The sequence below is a fragment of the Lycorma delicatula genome, chromosome 5 (genome assembly GCF_047948215.1).
Source record: "Lycorma delicatula isolate Av1 chromosome 5, ASM4794821v1, whole genome shotgun sequence".
In the NCBI taxonomy this organism is placed as follows: domain Eukaryota; kingdom Metazoa; phylum Arthropoda; class Insecta; order Hemiptera; family Fulgoridae; genus Lycorma; species Lycorma delicatula.
The window spans coordinates 16847071-16869095 of record NC_134459.1 but is presented as its reverse complement, the minus strand read 5'-3'; the positions used below and the strand labels follow the sequence as shown (position 1 = coordinate 16869095).

Here is a 22025-nt window from a genome sequence, read left to right as displayed (position 1 = left end):
ACAAAGGAAAACGATTGATTGTAGGGAATGAAGATGGATTTGTTAACGGTGCATTATTAGTTTTCGATTCCAATAAAAAGGGTAATTACCACAAAGATATGATGGTAATTAAAAAAAAAAAAAAAACTGGTTTAATATGATTATGAAATTAATTCCATCAAATAGTGTTACTGTTATGGATAATGTACCATAGTGTAAAATTAGAAAAAAATTCTAATACATCACGGCTAAAAGTGGCAACAGTATCGTGGCCGAGAGAAAAACAAATCCCATTTCATTCTACATTTTTAAAGGTTGAACTACCAGGTTAAAAAAACAAAAATATAACAAATAATGTAATCGATGATATGGCTGAAGCAGATGGACATACTGTAATGCGGCTTCCAACATACCACTGCAATCTGATTCTGGTAGAACCACTTGATGAATCTTTATCTTTTCATCTTGTATTATTACTCCGGATCTAAATTGTTCTTTAGCGTCTTAACTTATAGTTCTATATAAAGATTAAAAAGTAATGGGGATAGGGAACATCCTTGGCGGACAACCTTTCTTATGTTCTTGAGTGATTAAATTTTATGAAAAAAAATCGAGTGATTCACCGTAAGAAATTGAGAAAAAAACCAACAAAAAATATGTTTTAATTTATTCTATTCATGTATAATCCTAAAAGTATTTTAGGATTTGGTTAAACACTTATTTTCAAACCTATTTCTGTTATTTTATTAAACCATTATTAATTTGTAGTGGCGAAACATTTGTAAACCAAAGTTACCATCGAATATATTTAACAATTTTATATTTAGTATATTTAACAATTTATAGTCTTTTCTTAATTTAATAAACATTAAATGTATTAGAATATACCGAGTAATAGGCAATTATTTTTGTATTATTGCTATGGATATTTGTACGCAATTTTGTGTACAACTGGTTCATTCTACATCAATCGGCATCTGTTCTGTTTACTTCAGGCCGCAGCGTAAAGTAGATGATAGTGATATTACAGTAACATTCGCGAAATTAATTTTGTGTATAATTGTGGCTAACCTGTAAAATTTAAACTGATTCCGTTCACGCGCAGGTTAGAACACGTCACTGGTACTATTGGTTGACAAAAGGTTGTTTGGTGAACTGTTGTGGAAGGTTACTTGCATGTTATTTAATTATATTACTTTCCGTCTAGTGAATTTTCACTAAGTCAAGAAAAAAGCCTTTCTTACTTCATTTCGATGAATGTATTGGAAAGTCCATATGTATCATTACTTATGGCGAAAGTGTCATGACAATAATGCGTAATTATTTATTTAACTGTTTTTTCATTTTTGTGTATATGACGTTTACTGTCACTTGCACTAGTGATGAAAATGACGAAAGGATTGATGGCTTACCGTTTTGTGGCCCTGCTCATTACTCTCACTACAAGTCGAAAAAGTATGTAAGCGTTATAAGTGTAACAATTTTTGGTTAATCTTGTTAAATTGTATAAAGCAATTAGGTGTTATTGGTTTTATCTGTTTTCTTAGGTTATGTATTTTGTGGATTTAGGTAGCTGATTGCTGTGAATGCGATACGACTGTTATATTTGTGACTGAACTTATGAATTAAAAGAAAAAGTGACAACTTTGGATGAAGTAGTATATAAAAATTACTGTAAATAATTATGTCTATTGATTTTTACTAATTTATCAGAAGTTAATATATTTCTATTTACCGATTGAGTTTTTTAACAGTAGTTTGATTTTGATTAGTTATAACAGTATTAATAATTTTAAGTGCTTACCTTGCCGTAAAATTTTTTTCAATCACTTGTCAGTATTTTAAATAAGTTGACATTTTAAATCGGCTGTCGCATTATTGTTATATTCTCGAACTTTCTAGGTGTGTGTTGGGTGTTTGTTTTATAGTTTATTAAGAAAGTATTGATTTCTCAAGGATTGTTTTTGCTCTTTTATTTTATAGTTTATTAAGAAAATATTGAATTCTCAAGGATTGTTTTTGCTCTTATTTTTTTATTGTGCTTGCCAAGGTCTCTTGACTGTTGATCATCTGTAGAATATTAAACAAAAAATAATTTTCTTATTTACCTCTTGATTTAATTTTTTAAATTATTCTTATTGTTCCTTTGGACTGAAATGATATATTTTAAAAAATTTGCCTAATATCAATGGACTTTGATTGTAATTTCTAATGTTGAAATTACTTATATTTTTGAAAATAATTATTTTTCAGCTTCATCCCCCCAAATATACCCGTTTCATTTGGTTCATGCATATTAAGTTACCAAGTTACCATATTAAGCTACTTGTGGAAGCAAATTAAGAAACTAAGGGTACCATTTTACTTTCCTGAGATTGTAGTTAGAATAGCTATGATGAAGGGGAAAGTTTACTGATAGTGTGAAAAATCAGATATTAGGATTTCACAGATCTTTATGATTTAGCGTCCAACCAGTTCTAGACAAAAAAACCCAGATGTATGTATGTGAATACATACGTGTATTGCAGTGCTTTTGGCTTTGCATCTCAGGATTAACAAAACAAATTTTCATCAAATTTGGCCCAAAGATTTCTGTAATGGGATATTGGTCATGTATTTTTCAGAATTCATTAGATAGAGGTATCTTGAAAAAACCATTCAATTTTTTTTTCAGAGTAATTCTTGAGACATCTTTATTAAGCAATTTTTTTTAGATACATGCATATATAATTAAAAGTAAAAGGTTGTTAAAAAAATTTCCCTTAAAATTGAGTTCAACCCCACCTTTTAAAATTGAAATTATCTCTTTTATTGTTTGCACCATCTCCTTAAAGTTTAAATATTTTTCAGAAATTTTTACTAAATAATTTTACTAATTTTATACTTAATATATAGGGCCATCAAAAGATTTCTACAGTTTTTAAGTTATAATCCCTGGTTCTACAATGAAAAAAAAAGATTTTGTAATGAAAGTACTGTGCAAGGTATTATATGACGACTGGCGTAGCTGGGAAAGTCATGCAATACTTGGTCAGATTTTCTTTGTATATACATATAAATATTTAGGCTAACATTTGAACTACTCAGTATGGTACCAAATGAAGTTGTAACAAAAGTATTAAAAAATGTGTTTGCTTATAATTTTAAACTTTAATTATGTAAAATCTCCTAATAGTGTATAATATTAAGCCCAGAAAATATGGCTGCTGTATAGAGGTATCCTCATTTTAGAAAGGGCCTGAAAAAAATAATGTATTACAAATATAGTTATTGAAAAACTTTGATCAATATCACCTGTCATTCCATTGCATTTAAATGATGAGTTAAATAAATTACAAGATAGCAGGCCTACATTTATTTATAATGCTAGCTATAATATACTAAAACAATATTGTTCACTTAAAACCTGTTTCAAAGACATTGATGATTAAACCTGGCCATTGATAAAAGCTGTCTCTAGTTGGGAAATAATGTAGGTTTCACTGTTTATGTCCAATCTTATTTGAGATGATGACTCGTAATAAAATTTTTCTGTTGCCAGGTGAGGTAACTTTGTGATCAATCCTTAACCTTAAGGATCATTTCAGTGTAGTCCGTTGTCAGATTTATGGTAGTCTGACTACCCTACTTTGCTAGTGTTTCTCCCTTTTAAGTACCTGCCCAATCTGTCAACACCTACATTTCATAACTAGGCAGGGAGTATAACAGTTCTATTATCTAAAGACAACAGAATGTACCATAACAAGCCTTTTTTAAGAGCATCTGGAAATAAACTTATAGTACTCTGATAATAATGAGAATCGTATTTTGAAAAGAATATATAAATCTTCTGTGAAATGAGTTATATGTAATGTAAATAAATCTGATAAATATATTATAAACCTGATATAATGATATGAGTTATCGAAGTTGTCTCTAAGATATGGACAGGTCATGTCATAAGACATGAATACTAGATCGTGGATACGGATACCGGTGTTCTTTGGTGGTTGGGTTTCACTTAACCACACATCTCAGGTATGGTCGAACTGAGAATGTACAAGACTACACTTCATTCACACTTACACATATCATCCTCATTCATCCTCTGAAGTATTATCTAAACGGTAGTTACCGGAGGCTAAACAGGAAAAAGAAAGAAAGGTCATGTCATATGAAGATAAAGAAAAAAAGGGTGTATTCTAAAAAGAGAAACTAGTAGAATATTAATAGAACATCTGGGAAGATAACTTCAAAACTGCAGGAATATTCCAGATGGTAGGAAGAACAGGAATTGACCTAAAGAAGACTTGGACAAGTAAATAATATTTTTGATACAATCAATAGTGTACTTTTTTTCAAAGTGCCTTGGGATAAAGATATGGAGATTTACTTCATGTATGGACACAGTATATTAAAGTCATTTTTGGTAAAGTTTTTTAAAGGACTTCTCTGCGCTTTTATGAGGATGTTAATGTTATGAAGTTGACATATCTGAATTCACTTCAATATTGAAGGTAACTTTTAATCATTAAAAATTTTTATATCTTGCTTTTACAGAATTCGAAGGCAAAATATATATATGACTACTGGATATTTCTTACAAATTACAGTACCTATAAAACCATTGTTGAAAGCATTATTATGGGTGACATGTCTATATGAGCCAAAAGTTCTACTGCTTTACTGTAAACTTGCAGTACCTGAGTGCCCAGCGTTTGTCTTGTATACAGATAGGTTTCGTATTCAGTGAATATATGGGAAAAAACAACAATTCATAAATATTACGTAAAAAGGAGTGCGGGACACGTAACAGAAACTACCCAAAATATTTTAATACTTGAAAATTTGTTTTAGCGAATCCATAACAAATTGTTTTAGATAGCAACAGTATTGTTGTGTAACATGTTAGCAGTTGTTACGTAAAACAAATTTAATTATATTACTATCAGGTGTTATTTTATTTCTGTCATCTATCAGCTGTTTTATTTTATCAGTTGTAATTTTTTTAGATAAGTATTATATTAATTATAAATTTATTACTTTATTTTATTTATTAAATTTTTTACTTCATTATCAAAATTTATCAGGTCTGTAGGTCTAATCTATAATCGATTAATTCATAGTTACACAGATGTATTGGAAATATATTGCAAATAATAATATCAAGGTGAATTGCCCTTTCTCTCCTCTCACTGCAATATTCATATCATTTTAAGGAAGCACATTAAGCTGAAATCTCTTTATTGTGTATACGACTACTTTTATATTATCACAAATATTACTTCAGTGACATTTGTTGTTTGTTAGCTTCTGCTGGAAGATTAATAATTTTCAATTTTCTAAATCGTCAATTTATTTTGATTAAGATATCAGATTTCTTTTTTGGAGCAAGGAAACCTTACAAAGTATATTTTATTGTATTTCTATAAGAGATAGTAGAGCATTGCCGTTATTTAGCTGATAAATTATTTTTACTAGTTAGCAAGTAATGGTCCATTTACAAATCCAACCCATTAAACTTTCTTTAATCTATAATTTGACCTCATAATCGCTGGTTAAACAGTGATTAAATCTATAAGGTGATTAAAAAATCATAGTTAAAATTTAAAAAGTCATGACTGTTTGGTCGTACTAGTATACTAATAGGTAATAGGTGTACTAGTAGGTACTAACAGGAGAGTATTAAGACATATAAGGTGATAATCACCTTATTTAACATATAAGGTGATAATCACCTTATTTAACATATAAGGTGATATATGTTAAATAAATAAATCTATATGGTGGTTACACCTTATAGATTTAATCACTTAAATCTATTCTGTTTTTATCTGAATCTATTCTGATTTTTATCTGTTTTTATTCTTCTTTAGAACATATTAGTTATCTAATACTGATTCTGAGAAATAAGTCCTGGTAGTTTTAATTTTTATTTAAAGCTTTCTCTCTGAATGAACTGACATAGGGTTTGCCGTGAAATGATTTTTTCTTCTCTTATGTTAAATCTTACATCAGGAAAATATTGTCATTTTGATTGCAAAAATTAATCCCCATTTTTCAGTTGTCTGTAAAACAATCCTGATTCATCTTTCTTATATACAATAGATAATCTGGAGCTTAAATTCCAATTCCGTATGTATACCTTATTCTCAAGGTTTAATTGCTTTGTGTAAAACTTTAATTTCTAATTCCATACTGCTACTTAATATTCTACAAAACGATTGCTGTTTTATTGTAATACCATGTTATAATATTGCCTATATTGTATTGCAATGTATTATTGGATTTTAAAGTAGTTATAATAATTAATTTCTCAAACATGGTACCGCTGATATGTTAAATAAATAAATAAACAATTAATATAATCCACCTTATCAGCATGTTTATATGTTCTCTAGGTCTTTTGGGTTACTTGGAAGAAGCCATCATCAGGAGTTAAAGTCAAAATTTAAAAAAATCATAATTAAAATTTAAAAACAGTCATGACTGTCTGGTCCTACTAGTATACTCTCCTGTTAGTACCTACTAGTACACCTATTACCTATTAGTATACTAGTAGGACCGAACAGTCATGACTTTTTAAATTTTAACTATGATTTTTTAAACTTTAATGCATTAATTTTAACTACTGATGATGGGTTTCAAGTAAGCCAAAAGATCTAGAAAACAATGAACGTGCGTGCTGGTAAGGTGGATTATATTAATTGTTAATTTATTTAGTTATAATAACTAGTATGTAAATTAACTATTTTATCATTCATTCAATTCATTTATTTCTGATACTCAAATATTCATTTGTACTCATTGAATCTTTATGTATTCAATAAATATATTGATGTTGCATAGACTGCCGATGTCCAATGTCATAAGAGTAAATAAACATTAGCTCTTTATGATTGATTTACATTACAGTAAAACATAAGTTAGCTTTCTTTTTGAGCTATAATCATGATTTGATTTATTTTTTCTCCAAAATATTGATTTTTAATTTCCGCATTACTCATTTTTTTTATGATCCAGTTTGTATTATCTGCTTATTCCTATGTTTACCATTTTACTTTCTAAGGCATTTTGATGCCCTCTGTAAATGAATAAATTGTCAGGCCATTTTGCAGTTATTACAGAGGTGCAGGTTCCTTCTCATTGCCTACTTAAGATTTTGTTTTGGGATTGATCTCCTCTAGGGCCATCCACTTAGCTACTAGTGAGAAAATTATCTCCTTTTTTTTTGCTACCATTGACTAGATGTTACCTATTACTCAAGGTAGGATCCGTTTAACTGGGTGCTCCCATTTAACTAGGTTGTTCAATGAGGTTAATGATTTTCCCTCTGCACATCTGAACTAATTATTTGAGGAATGTCCCTGGTTTTTGGACTGCTGTTGGTTTATCCATTTTATATTTGGAAAATATTTTTCTTATACAACTGGCATTTTAAAGTTTTTTGTAGTTTTTAATGTAATGGTATTGTCATATTTTGAAAATCTCATATTTAGAATGTGTTATGTCTATAAAAAAAAGGTCTACTTTAGAATTGTTTATTTGCAAGTAAAACAAGTATCCATTCAGCTGATTAACATGAGGAAACCTACCATAATTTGAGTATTATTTTAGGCATATTGTACACCAGTATTATATATATATTTTTTTTTTTTATAAAAAAAGTGTAACACTTTTTTTTAATGTTTTCCTAATGTGTATGTAGCAAACTGTACAACTTGTGAAATAAGCAACCTCCCAGGCCCAGTGAGATGAGGATATGCATGGCATGTAAACAAGGTTTATTCTTGTACTGATTCAGGCTGACCATTCCTGAGATGTGTGTTAATTGAATCCCAAGCACCATCACCCCGAAGTATACTAATTCCCACTATCTATGGATCTATGGATATAAAGGCGACTAATGTTTACTAGGATTTGAACCACATACCTCTAGACCATCAGATACTAGATTGTGGACACCAGTGTTCTTTGGTGGTTGAGTTTCAATTAACCACACATTTCAGGAATGGCTGACCTGAGACTGTACAAGACTACACTTCATTTATATTGATACATATCATGCTCGTTCATTCTCTGAAGTAATATCTTATGATGGTTCCGGAGGCTAAACAGAAAAAGAAAAGGATTTGAAGCTCGGAACATTCGATTTAAAAAATCAGCTGTTAAAAAACTGATCTGCGATGACAGGTTAACCACTAGACCAGCCTAGTGGGCTTTTAAAACAATTTTTGATAAACTTGCTGAAAAAAAATTATTTTATTTTGTATTTGTAATTTATTCTACTTTTAGTTTAATATCTAAAAGGAGGGTAATTCAGGCAAAAAGTAAAATATCTCATAATGATAAGTTGTTCTTTTTTCGTAATTTAAAGAAGAAAAATAAATAGAAAAAATCTCTGTATTTATCAGATGGCATTTATTTTGATATTAAATATCAGTTATGAAATAACAGTTGATAAAATAAATAACAGCTGATAAATACTAATAACAAAATTACAACTGATTAATATTCTCATAAGAAAAATTCATGTATTCACAAATCCGTGTATTACAAATTCAATTTGTACAATTTATTACAAATTTTTAATTCACATCTGTGTATTACAAATCTCATAAGACATCTTTTTAAAAGCTACCAAGGATTTATAAACTGAAAAAAAATTGAATTATTCAATTTTTTGTAATGTTTATTCGCCTAATAATCTTTAGTAAATTATACCGTCAATCAAAACTTAATTGAGTGCACATAAAAAATTCCTTCCCCAAATTATTAAATAATGAATTTTTACAACTTCTAGTTGTCTCTAATTAAACTGTTGATTGTAGGAAAAAATACCCAAGAATAAAAAATAGTTTCTAGTAAAAATTTTTTAACTACATAACATATAAAGTAATACTTAAAAAAAAAAATTGCCCTCCATATTGGAACCAAAAATGTTTTAAGCCATGTTAATATTATATTTTTGATTTGTAAAAAAATTTTTCAGAAGTTTCCTCATAAATGATCTTCATAACTTAACGTTTTATGATAGTTGTGGATATACATGTTCATATACATGTATGTATATGACAGTCAACACTGAAGTGGTCTTGCGGATTACTATTGTAATCCATGCATTTTGTTTTAGCCGCCGTGAGCAGTTAGCAGTATGTATGACCTTGAGTGGTCATTTACTTTTCCATCATTACCCACTGGACGTGTCAGTGCAGTTTCAGCGTTCTTGTTGACATAGTGTATATATTGAGTGTTTTTGTTTGCCCTTGGATTACCATTGTACTCCGTGCACCTATTTACGTAATAATCGAATCTCAGAAATCAGTTATTTTCAATTTTTCGTTATTTTTGTATAAATAGTGTTTATCAAAAATGCCAAAATGTGATCAGGAATGGATACGGCAATGGTTGGAAGTGACAATGAAAATGTAATCTGTGTCGAAGACCCAGATAAAGTTTAAGAAGATTTTGTTGAAGAAACAGTTCAGGATAGTGACACTGAGAATGTTCATGAGGTAGCTCAAAATATAGAAATAGAAGTACTCTTGTAGAAGAGCAAAGCCCTCAATCTCATCGATAGACATGAGTTCTCTATTGATAGGCAAAAAAAGTAAGAAACCAACTTGTATTTAGAACCCCAGGTGCCACCTACATCATGAACATCATGTTTCAATATTAAACCTGCTTTTCATAAACCTGGACCAAGAGGTGATGCTATGAGTTGTAAAACCCCTATTCAGTTGTTAGTTTGCCTAATTGATGATGTAATGACAACAAATTGTTGGATGCACAAACATATGCATTGAGAAAATAAAGAACAAATTTGTAATGGAAAGGGATGGAAAATCTACTGATGAGTTGGATAAAAGCTCTGTTGGGCATTTTCTATCTTATTGGTATTTTGAAGTCCAGCTGATGAAATGCTTTTGATTTATGGAACAACAGTCATGGAACTGGATGTGAGGCGATGTATGTCATTATGAGTGAGCATCGGTTTAGATTTTTATTGCATTGTCTGAGACTGGATGATGTACATGATAGAGAACAATGCCAAGCACAAGACAAGCTAGCTGCTGAGACAAGTGTTTGAAAAACTTGTGTTAAATTCTGAGAAGTCTTTCTGGCCTACTGATTATTTGACCATAGATGAACAGCTTGTAGCTTTCTGTGGTAGGTGTCCTTTCCGGCAGTACATGTTAAAAAAGCCAGCAAAATTTGTCATAAAGGTCTATGCTCTAGTAACTACACCCAACTTTTACTGCTAAGTTAGAAATATACACTGTATGTCTGAAAAGTTCTTCAACTAAATCTCTGTAGTCAATACAAGTAGCACCATCTCTTGGAGAACCAAGGAATTATGTAGTACAATATCTGACGAGTGTGTGTACAAAATTTCATGATGTTTCGTCACCAGTCTCGAGTTATATTCGGTTGCATACGTTATGTTCATGTGACTGTGTGCGAGCTCACGATATGGAACAAAGAAGCGCGATAAAATTCTATGTTCAACTTTAAAAATCTTTCATTGAAACTTATTCTATGATACAGCAAGCATTCAGTGATGAAGCCGCATTTTGTATACAACATACATGTGGTGAAAGCAGTTTAAAGACATTAGAGAGTCGGATGACAATGAATGAAGCGTGAGGCATAATGAAAATCTTGTGAAAGTGCGCGTGCAACTGGTCAAACTGTTCCAATTGGTGAAACAGTGAAATCTAAATTCTATTTGGAAATAATGAAACGCCTGATGCGTTGCATTCGTCGAATCCGGCCCAAGTACTGGGATCAAGGCAGTTGGACTCTCTTGCACGACAATGCATCGGCTCACATGGCACAGTTTTAACACGTTATTTCACCGCAAATCAAAACACTGTCTTATCCCACTCGCCCTATTTACTCGACTAAGCTCCAGCAGACTTATTTTCTGTTCTCGAAACTCAAGTTGAAAATGAAAGGCCACTTTTTTGACAACATTTTGGCCATTCAAAGGGCTTGCACTGAGCAGTTCAAGATTATCCCCAAAAAAGTGATTCTCCAGTGCGTTTAATGAGCTCTATTAGGGTTCAAGTACAGAGATAGAACAATTGCTAAAATTTACAGGAACCAAACAATAATAATTGAAGAATGTAAGAAAGAAGCTGTAATAAAAAAGGGAGTCTGACAAGGCTGTTCCCTATCCCTGTTACTTTTTAATCTTTGCGTAGAACTAGCAGTTAGTGATGTTAAACATCAATAGTACAAGGTGAAAAGATAAAGATGCTACGATTTGGTGATGATATAGTAATTCTAGCTGAGAGTAAAAGAGATTTAAAAGAAAAAATGAATGGCATGGATGAAGTCCTATGCAAGAACTATTGCATGAAAATAAACAAGAACAAAACGAAAGTAATGAAATGGAGTAGAAATAATATAGATGGATTACTGAATATAAAAATAGGAAGAGAAATTATTACGGAGGTAAAAGAATTTTGTTATTTGGGAAGTAGAATTACTAAAGATGGACGTGAAAGATGGACGCAGGAGTGATATAAAATACCGAATAGCACAGGTAAAACGAGCCTTCAGTTAGAAATATAATTTGTTTACATCAAAAATTAATTTAAATGTTAGGAAAACATTTTTGAAAGTATATGTTTGGATTATAGCTTTATATGGAAGTGGAACTTAGACAATCGTAGTACTTGAAGAAAAGATTAGTAGCTTTTGAAATGTGGTGCTATAGGAGAATGTTAAAAATCAGATGGGTGGATAAAATTACAAATAAAGAGTGTTGTGGCAAATAGATGAAGAAAGAAGCATTTGGAAAAGTTAAGTTAAGAGAAGAGATAGACTTATAGGCCACATATTAAGGCATCCTGAAATAGTTGCTTTAATATTGGAGGGACAGGCAAATGGGAAAAATGGTGCAGGCAGGCAATGTTTGGAATATGTAAAACAAATTGTTATAGATGTAGGATGTATAGGGTGTACCAAAATGAAATCACTGACACTAGATAGGGAATCATGTATAGCTGCATCAAACCAGTCAAATCACTGAAGGCAAAAAAAATGATTTAACAATGAAAAGGTTAAAGTGTTAAAATTTCCATTTGCTAATTGAGGCTAACAGTAAATGAAATTGAACCATTTTTGAAACGGTTCATTACTGGTGAAGAAAGATTACTCATATATTACAATAATGTGTGGAAAAGATCATAATTGAAGCAAGGTGAAGCTCTGCAAACTGTGACAGAGAAAAAGTGATGTTGTGGTAGGATCGGAAAGTATTGTTCATTATGAGCCGCTGCTGCCTGGTCAAACAATTGGAGAGACTGCATCAAGTAATTGAAAAAACCAACCAAAGTTGATCAATAGGAAAGTTAAATGGTTGACCAGACACCACCTATCTTGTGTTACCCATTGAAAATTGAGAGAGCTTGGCTGGGAAGTTTTGATGTATCCACTGTATAGTTCTACCTTTGTATCCTCAGGATACCATTTGTTTCAGGCTGCAGAACTCCTAACGGTGGTATAAAGTTGGCTTCAAAAGAGGCCTTTTGAAATTACATATCACAGTTTTTTGTCTACATTACCAATTAATGATTTTAAGATTACTTTAGGATTATGATTTTACCTTAAAAATGGGAAAAGGTGGTTGATCAAAACAGCATTATTTGGTTTAGTAAATTTCATTTGATTATAAAATCCTTGTTTTACCTTTGCATTACAGTACAAAGAAAATTTTCCCCAACCCTATATTTAAGTATAAGAAAGATAAATCTTATTACTATAGTTATGTAGATTTAAAATTGGAAAAATGTTGATTATTCAAAAATATTTTAACTGATAGCTATATATATATATATATATATATAGAGAGAGAGAGAGAGAAAACATGTCAATTAAAATAACAGTATTCACAAAATATTAATCAATCAAAGGATATGTGAAGTAAATAAATACAAAAATAATATCCATAACACAAATGATGATATTAGTAAAATTGAAGAATGAATTATTCATTTTATTAAAAAATATTGCAAATCATAACAGATGTACTATAATAATAAATTTTATTGTTAGGTTATTCAAAAAATATATTGATAAAAAGTATCTTATCAGTAATATGACCCTACATAATAGTAAATATACAACAGTTAAAATAAAATATATAGTTTATGTAGTTACCTTAATAATTACATTAAAAACAATCTGATACAATTTGACTAACAAAAAATTAATACATCCTAAAGAAATTGCAGTTTTATATAAATTTAATAATTCTATAAATATAAATATTTCCAAAATTATTATGACATGTAATTTTGAATAATATAATGGTATTTTTTTATTTATTTTGAAAGCATTTTAGACTGTTATAAAATAAAAAAAGATTATAAACATAATTAATTTCTTTTATTCCTTCTTTTTCTGATTTCTGAGTTGGTTTCTACATTTATGGGTGATATTGATATTTGTTAAAATATTTTTTTTTACACTGTAAAAAAAAGAAGAAAGTGATTGCTGTATCTGATAGATTATAAAAGGTTGATATTATTAATCGGATATTTTTCCATATCATCAGTTTTGATATATGACTCATCATTTATTCTTCGCTAGAAATAAGTTTTATTTTACTACTTATGTTGATTGATACATTATATGTAATATTTTTAAAAGAATACATTTGATATATTGTATCTCCTGAATTCATACCCGTTATTCATGCAATAAAGATTGTTATTCATTAGTTGGTTTGCATATTTGCTTATGTACATGCAAATTTTGTGTGTGCGCGCATACGCACGCACGCACGCGTGTGCTTGCATGCGTGTGTGATAATTATCTATATTTGTGTGCTAAGTGTGCTCATAGATAGTTTACATGACTCATCTTGTCGAAAAATTGTTTATTAACAGTGCATGAAAAATTAAAGTATTTTTACATAACAGTATTATTTGTTACGGTTGACTTCAATAATAGTTTGTTTTGTTTTGTAAATAAATTTATTAAAGAGCATTTTTAGAACATAAATACTTGATTTCGTATATACAGTATATACAGTATTTCATAAATATATTGTACAGGAGGTTCATGTTTATACCTGCAGAATGTGTGTTGCATAAAGCAATTAATATGTGGCTGTAATGTGATGTTTTATAGACAGGCAGTAAAATATTATTATATAATTTTTATTGTTATTGGTTTGTTTGGCCATATTATGACAAGTTTTACATTAATATTTCAGATTTTTTTCCTATATTAAATTTGTTGAAGCTTTTATGCAATTTTAGTACATTTGTACTAGAAAAGATTTCTTTTATTCTGCCTTCTTTTTTTTTTATCAATTCTATCTTTTTTATAATACATAAAAATTTATTTATTTAATTATTATTTATTAAATAATTTATTTTTTTATGGATGGATGAAGAAGGCTAATTGAAAAGTTTAAGAAATTAGGAAAATTTAATTTTTTTTTTAAGGGAGAAAGAAGGAAATTAAAATGTACAAAATTTAATATTTCATATTATAGAAATATTCTCTTTATTTTTATGGTATTGTATAATTTTTTAACAAAACTACATCAGTTGTAAATGTAAAGATTTTGATTGTGATTGCTTGATTGATTGATTTGCTGCATTGTGATCGATTGATTGCCTGCATTGTGGATGCTGTTTGCCCACCAGCATTGATTAATTTGTACTTGAGTTAACTGGATACTGTACTATACTAATAAAAAATTGTATAATAATATAGCTGCTGTTAAACAGGTTTATCATTGCTAAAAACTGTGAGGACCATGTGTAACAAAAGAACTTCAATAAAGATTTTTTTTTTTAATATACTCATATTTTATTATTTAGTTTATTCATTTTTCTAAAAATTTACATGGTTTTTAATCTTTTACGTTGAGTCTGTTTACCTTTCTTTTCTTTTTTTTATCTCCAGTCATTTGACTGGTTTGATGCAGCTCTCCAAGATTCCCTATCTAGTGCTAGTCGTTTCATTTCGGTATACCGCCTACATCCTACATCCCTAACAATTTGTTTTACATATTACAAACTTTGTCTGTCTACACAATTTTTTCCTTCGACCTGTCTCCCAATATCAAAGCGACTATTCCAGGATGTCTTAATATGTGGCCTATAAGTCTGTCTCTTCTTTTAGCTATATTTTTTCAAATGCTTCTTTCTTCATCTATTAGCCGCAAAACCTCTTCATTTGTCACTTTATCTACTCATCTGATTTTTAACATTCTCCTATAGCACCACATTTCAAAAGCTTCTAATCTTTTTTTCTCAGATACTTCGATTGTCCAAGTTTCACTTCCATATAAAGCAACACTCCAAACGTATACTTTCAAAAATCTTTTCCTAACATTTAAATTAATTTTTGATGCAAACAAATTATATTTCTGACTGAAGGCTAGTTTCACCTGTGCTATTCGGCATTTTATATCACTCCTGCTTCGTTATTTGGGAAGTAATTCTGCTTCCCAAATAACAAAATTCTTCTATCTCCATAATCTTTTCTCCTCCTATTTTCACATTCAGTGGTCCATCTTTGTTATTTCTACTACATTTCATTACTTTCATTTTGTTCTTGTTTATTTTCATGCAGTAATTCTTGTGTAGGACCATCCATGCCATTCATTGTTTCTTCTAAATCCCTTTTACTCTCAGCTAGAATTACTATATCATCAGCAAATCGTAGCATCTGTATCTTTTCACCTAGTACTGTTACTCCAAATCTAAATTGTTTAACATCATTAACTGCTAGTTCTATGTAAAGATTAAAAAGTAACGAAAATAGGGAACATCCTTGTCGGACTCCCTTTTTTTTACGGTTTCTTACTTATGTTCTTCAATTATTACTGTTGCTGTTTGGCCTCTGTAAATGTTAGCAATTGTTCTTCTATCTCTGTATTTGAACCCTAATTTTTTTAAAATGCTGAACATTTTATTCGCCTATGTTATCGAATGCCTTTAATAGGTCTATAAATGCCAAGTATGTTGGTTTGTTTTTCTTTAATCTTCCTTGCACTATTAATCGGAGGCCTAAAATTGCTTCCCTTGTTCCTATACTTTTCCTTTTTATTTTGTCCCTATACTTTTTCCTGAAACCAAATTGGTCTTCTAACACTTCTTCTACTCTCCTTTCAATTCTTCTGTATAGAATTCTAGTTAAGATTTTTGATCCATGACTAGTTAAATTAATTGTTCTGTATTCTTCACATTTATCTGTTACTGCTTTCTTTGGTATCATGATTATAACACTGTTTTGAAGTCTGATGGAACTTTCCCTTTTTCATAAATATTATACACCAGTTTGTATAATCTATCAATCGCTTCCTCACCTGCACTGCACAGTAATTCTACAGGTATTCCGTTTATTCCAGGAGCCTTTCTGCCATTCAAATCTTTTAATGCTCTCTTAAATTCAGATCTCAGGATTGTTTCTCCCATTTCATCCTCTTCCACTTCTTCCTCTATAACACCATTTTCTAATTCATTTCCTCTGTATAACTCTTCAATATATTCCACCAACCTATCAACTTCACCTTTCGTATTATAAATCGGTGACCATCCTTGTTTAACATATTGTTGGATTTTAATTCATGTACCCCAGAATATTCCTTAACTTTCCTGTATGCTCCATCTATTGTACCAATATTCATTTCTCTGTCCTATTCTGAACACTTTTCTTTAATCCACTCTTCTTTCGCTAGTTTGCACTTCCTGTTTATATATTTCTTAATTGTCTATAGTTCCTTTTACTTTCTTCACTAGCATTCTTATATTTTCTACGTTCATCCATCAGCTGCAATATATTGTCTGAAACCCAAGGTTTTCTACCAGTTCTCTTTGTTCCACCTAAGTTCGCTTCTGCTGATTTAGGAATTTCCTTTTTAACATTCTCCCATTCTTCTTCTACATTTTCTACCTTATCTTTTTTACTCAGACCTCTTGCGATGTCTTCCTCAAAAATCTTCTTTACCTCCTCATCCTCAAGCTTCTCTAAATTCCACCGATTCATCTGACACCTTTTCTTCAGGTTTTTAAACCCCAATCTAAATTTCATTATCACTAAATTATGGTCGCCATTAATGTCTGCTCCAGGGTAAGTTTTGGAGTCAACAAGTTGATTTCTAAATCTTTGCTTAACCATGATTCAATCTATCTGATACCTTGCAGTATCGCCTGGCTTTTTCCAAGTGTATATTCTTCTATTATGATTTTTAAACTGGGTGTTGGCAATTACTAAATTATACTTCATTAAAAACTCTATAAGTCGGTCCCCTCTTTCCTTTCTTTTGCCCAGTCCGTATTCACCCACTATATTTCCTTCCTTGCCTTTTCCAATGCTTGCATTCCAATCTCCAACTATTATTAAATTTTAATTTCCTTTTATGTGTTTAATTGCTTCATCAATTTCTTCGTATACACACTCTACCTCATCATCATTGGCACTTGTAGGCATATAGACGTTAACAGTTATTATCAGCTTAGGTTTTGATTTTAAACTTATTACAATGATTCTATCGCTAAACTTTTTGAAATACTCTACTGTCTTCCCTATATTCTTTTTCATTATGAAAACTACTCCTGCCTGCCCTTTATTTGATGTTGAGTTAATTATTCTAAAATCACCTGAGCAAAAGTCATTTTCCTCTTCCCACCGAACCTCACTAATTCCTACTACATCAACATTTATCCTATTCATTTCCCTCTTTAAATTTTCTAACCTACCAGCCTTTTTTAAACTTCAAACATTCACGCTCCAACTCGTAGAATGTTATTTTTTAATTTTCTGGTGACTCCCCTTCCTTAGTAGTCCCCACCCGGAGATCTGAACGGGGGACTAGTTTATCTCTGGAATATTTTACCAAGGAGGGCGCTTCCATCATTACTCAATGAAAATGCAGTGAGCTACATTTTCTTGGAAAAAAAAGCAGATGTAGTTTTCCATTGCTTTCGGCTGCACAGTACTCAGAGGACTGAGTGATGTTGATATGGCCGTTTAAGTCGTCCTGACTTACGCTAAAAGAGCAACTACTAAAAGAGCTGCTGCCCCCTTTCAGGAATCATTCCTTAGTCTGGCTCTCAACAGATACCTCTCCGATATCGTTGCACCTTCGGTCCAGCTACTCTGTATCACTGAGCACTCAAGCCCCGTCACCAACGGCAAGGTCTCATGATTCATAGAGGGAGTTACCTTTCTTAGCTTCATTAATGAAGTTAAAATAAATATTTTACCTGACTATTGATCATGACTATTGTCGTTTTATTTTTATTCTTTAAAAGTATTAAATTATAATGCTTATGACATTTAGTTATATATATATATTTATATATGTATGTTGTTTTAGGATAAGTAATTCATTCATTTTTAAATAAAATATAGATAGCATCAGCAGTTTTTCAAATTGTGTTGAACTGCTTACATTCAGTGTAAGTGTTATATACCATAACATATTAGTTGTAGGTGACCTGATATAAAACAAATAACTCAGGTTAGCGGTGCAACCAGTTTGAAAAACAACATTTGGTCACAAATACTAGGAATGGTTTATAATTTTACAATTAAAAAAAATGGGTAGTTTTTGAAAATTGTGTAAAAAAATAAATGAAATAGTTATGAATTTGAATTCATTTTGTTTTTAATAGAAAATCACTTACAGAATTCATTTTGTGTGTTCATGTGAGCATGTATGAGCTTTTATATGAATTATTTTAGATCAATTTTGATAATTTTGTTGTTTGGATTGATTATTTAAGCTTTTTATCAACATGAAGTCCCTATGACCGTTACTTTTAATCTGTTGCCACTAACTTTTTTAAATCTGAAAAACTAAATTTGTTTTTCAATAATTTTATGATGATTACTCTTGTTATTAATAGTTTGCATTAATAATGTAAAATGTAAGATTTCATCTGAAAACAAATTAAATTTTTATCAAATTGTTTATTTGAAAAGTTCAATTATTCTTATTTAAATTAGCAATATTTATATTTAGTTAAAATAAGAAATATAAAGTAAATTTTTATTTTTAAGAGTTCTATGGCATTTCTTGCAATGCTCAAAGTATATGCAGAGTTATAATACTTATACATAAAAATAAGCATAATAAATTTCATAAAAATAATGGTTATTGTTTTTTTTTGAGAAATTTCAGCTTTGTTTTTAAAAGCTAAAGTTTTCTAAAGTAGCAATGATAATTTAGTGTAGTTACTATCTTTCTAAAGAACAAACCAACATACATGGCATTTATAGACTTAGAAAAGGCATTTGAAAATGTAGACTGGAATAAAATGTTCAGTATTTTAAAAAAAGTCAGGTTTCAATTATAGAGATAGAAGAACAATTACTAACATTTACAGGAACCAAACTGCAACAGTAAAAATCAAAGAACATAAGAAAGAAGCCGTAATAAAAAAGGTACTCTGATAAGGCTGTTTCCTATCCCCATTACTTTTTAATCTTTACATAGAACTAGTAATTAATGATAAAGAACAATTTAGATTTGGAGTAACAGTGCAAGGTGAAAAGATAAAGGTGCTATGATTTGCTGATGTTATATAATAATTCTGAGTGTCATCGATGAAGAGAAATGATTACGGAGGTAGAAGAATTTTGTTATTTGGGAAGTAGAATTACTGAAGATGGATGAAGAAGGAGCGATATAAAATTCTGAATAGCACAGGCGAAACGAGCTGTCAGTCAAAAATTAATTTAAACATCAGGAAAACATTTTTGAAATTATATGTTTGGAGCATAGCTTTATATGAAAGTTGGATGATTGGAGTACATGAGAAGAAAAGATTGGAAGCTTTTGAAATGTGGTGCTGTAGGAGAATGTTAAAAATTTAAATGGTGGATAAAGTGACGAATGAAGAGGTGTTGCGACAAATTTATGAAGAAAGAAGCATTTGGAAAAGTTTAGTTAAAAGAAGAGATGGACTTATAGGACACATATTAAGGCATTCTCCAATAGCCGCTTTAATATTGGAGGGACAGGTAGATAGTAAAAATTGTGCAGGCAGGCAACATTTAGAATATGCAAAACAAATTGTTAGGAATTAAAATGTAGGTAGGGGGTATTCCGAAATGAAATGACTGGCACTAGATAGGGACTGTTGGACAGCTGCATCAAACCAGGTAAATGACTGAAAACAAAAAAAACTATCTTTCTTTGGATTATTATTCTGCTTTCAAGCATTTCCTTCAATTTGGAATACCCAGAATATTACATATTCAGAATACTTCAATATTGTATGTATTCAGTATCGCTTCAATATAGTATTATTGGATTCATTTGAAGTACGTTTTAAGGTATCTGAAAAATTTTTAAGAGCAACAGTAAAATATATATTTATATATGTATAAAACACAACAATAATATATATATATAATTTTTAACTAATAATACAATATTTAACTTATAGGCCAAAAAGTGAAATCTGAAAAGAAATGGGTGTAGATTGCATATTATTTATCTTGCTCTTTTCTATATTATTTTGTGTTTGTCTTTTTTAGTTTTCTAATCCAAAAAGTAAAAGCAATGTTACTTTTACAAATTATGTAACTGTCATTGGATCTCTTGTTATATTTCTCTTCATTGACTATACTTCAAAAACCTTTCTTAATATTCCTAAATTTTTATAGGAATGATTTTATTTTCCTTAAAATTAAAAAGAAAGAATCTCTTTCACTTCATTTTTAAATCCTTTCTCAAAAATACCACATTTGTAATTTCTCCTTTAACCAAGATTAATCTGAGTGTGCAGTTGTTTTCCTTTTATCTATCCTATTTTGAAACAAGATAGGTCTTTGTCTCATGTTGTACTTGTTTGTAAATTGTTGTTAGGATGGAGTGTAAGCAGAACCTGAGCATGACTGCATTTGAGTTATTGTACACTAATTAATCTGTAACATGAACTTCCATAAAACGTCCATAAAACTTTATGAATTTACCTAACAGACGACAGGTTTTTTATATTCACACATCAGTATCTCTTCTGAGTTACGTTCAGATAGCAGCAAAAATTACCATCAAATTGTCAGTTTCTTGCAGATAAAATGTGTGATTATAATAATCCAAAACAATAAATAAATGTTATTAATTTTTAAAGACTTCATTTTCAAGTAATAATCTTAAGTTTGATTGAAGACAAGTCTTAATTTGAATTACTCAATACAAGAAGTTGAAATGAATTCTGGTAAATTCAGTGGTGGATTGTAGAATTTAGTTTCATCCAGAAGGTTTAAATTCTAGTCTAGCTTGGCATTTTTCAAACTCTACAGAATTTTCATACCGTGCTCAAGCTTTTACTTTCACTTTACTTTTATAATGGATTATTATTTAAAAATAAAATTGTATAAGGACAGTGTTGACAGGACAAAGCATCTTTGTAATTTCATAAAAGAAATTTAGTTTTTTTAAAGTTTTACTATTTTCAAGCTTTCAAGTTACTTATATTTATTTATTCTGGATAATTTATGTTAGTACTTGTTACTAGATTAAGTATTATGTGTATTTAAATAGAGTATATATATATATTTTCTAAACTCAGGCTCTGGTTTTTGTAAAGCACACATAAATTTGGCCTATTTTATATATACGAGGTGCGACAATAAAGTATTGAGACTGATGTGAAAAAAATGTTGCTTACCGTTTTAGTCATGCTTAGTGTTGTCTCCTTCAAAGTAGTTTCCCTCTGATTGCACACACTTATTCCAGCGCTTCTGCCATTGATGGTAACATTTCTGGAACTCATCTTCTGTAATATCCTCCAAGACCCTTGTCACAGCTTTTTGGACATCTTGTGTTGTTTGAAAATGGTGTCCCTTGACCACCATTTTGACTCTTGGAAATAGAAAAAAGTCGCATGGAGCGATATCTGGTGAATAAGGTAACTGTGGTAGTACTGAAATTTGTTTTGAGGTTAAAAATTGCTGTACTGACAGAGCAGTATGGGATGCAATGTTGGCACGGACACGAAGAATTCGTTTACGAAGTCTTTTTAAAATTTCTTAGAAATATTGGTTAACTGTTTGTCCAGGAGGCACCCACTCTTTATGAA

At 30.2% G+C, this 22025-nt stretch overlaps 1 protein-coding gene across 3 annotated transcripts in view; it reads left to right on the top strand.

Moving 5' to 3' along the window:
• The first annotated feature begins 1091 nt into the window (after positions 1 to 1091).
• The window catches only part of PEK (pancreatic eIF-2alpha kinase), a 112347-nt gene continuing 91413 nt past the window's right edge, over positions 1092 to 22025 (top strand). The window contains exon 1 of one of the 3 annotated variants that reach the window (XM_075365695.1): positions 1092 to 1434. In XM_075365695.1, coding sequence (XP_075221810.1) covers positions 1283 to 1434 — 152 coding nt within the window. In that variant the 5' untranslated portion in view covers positions 1092 to 1282. Of the gene's footprint in view, positions 1435 to 1561; positions 1654 to 22025 lie in introns of those variants that run through there. The other 2 variants (XM_075365694.1, XM_075365696.1) reach the window with 2 other exon arrangements.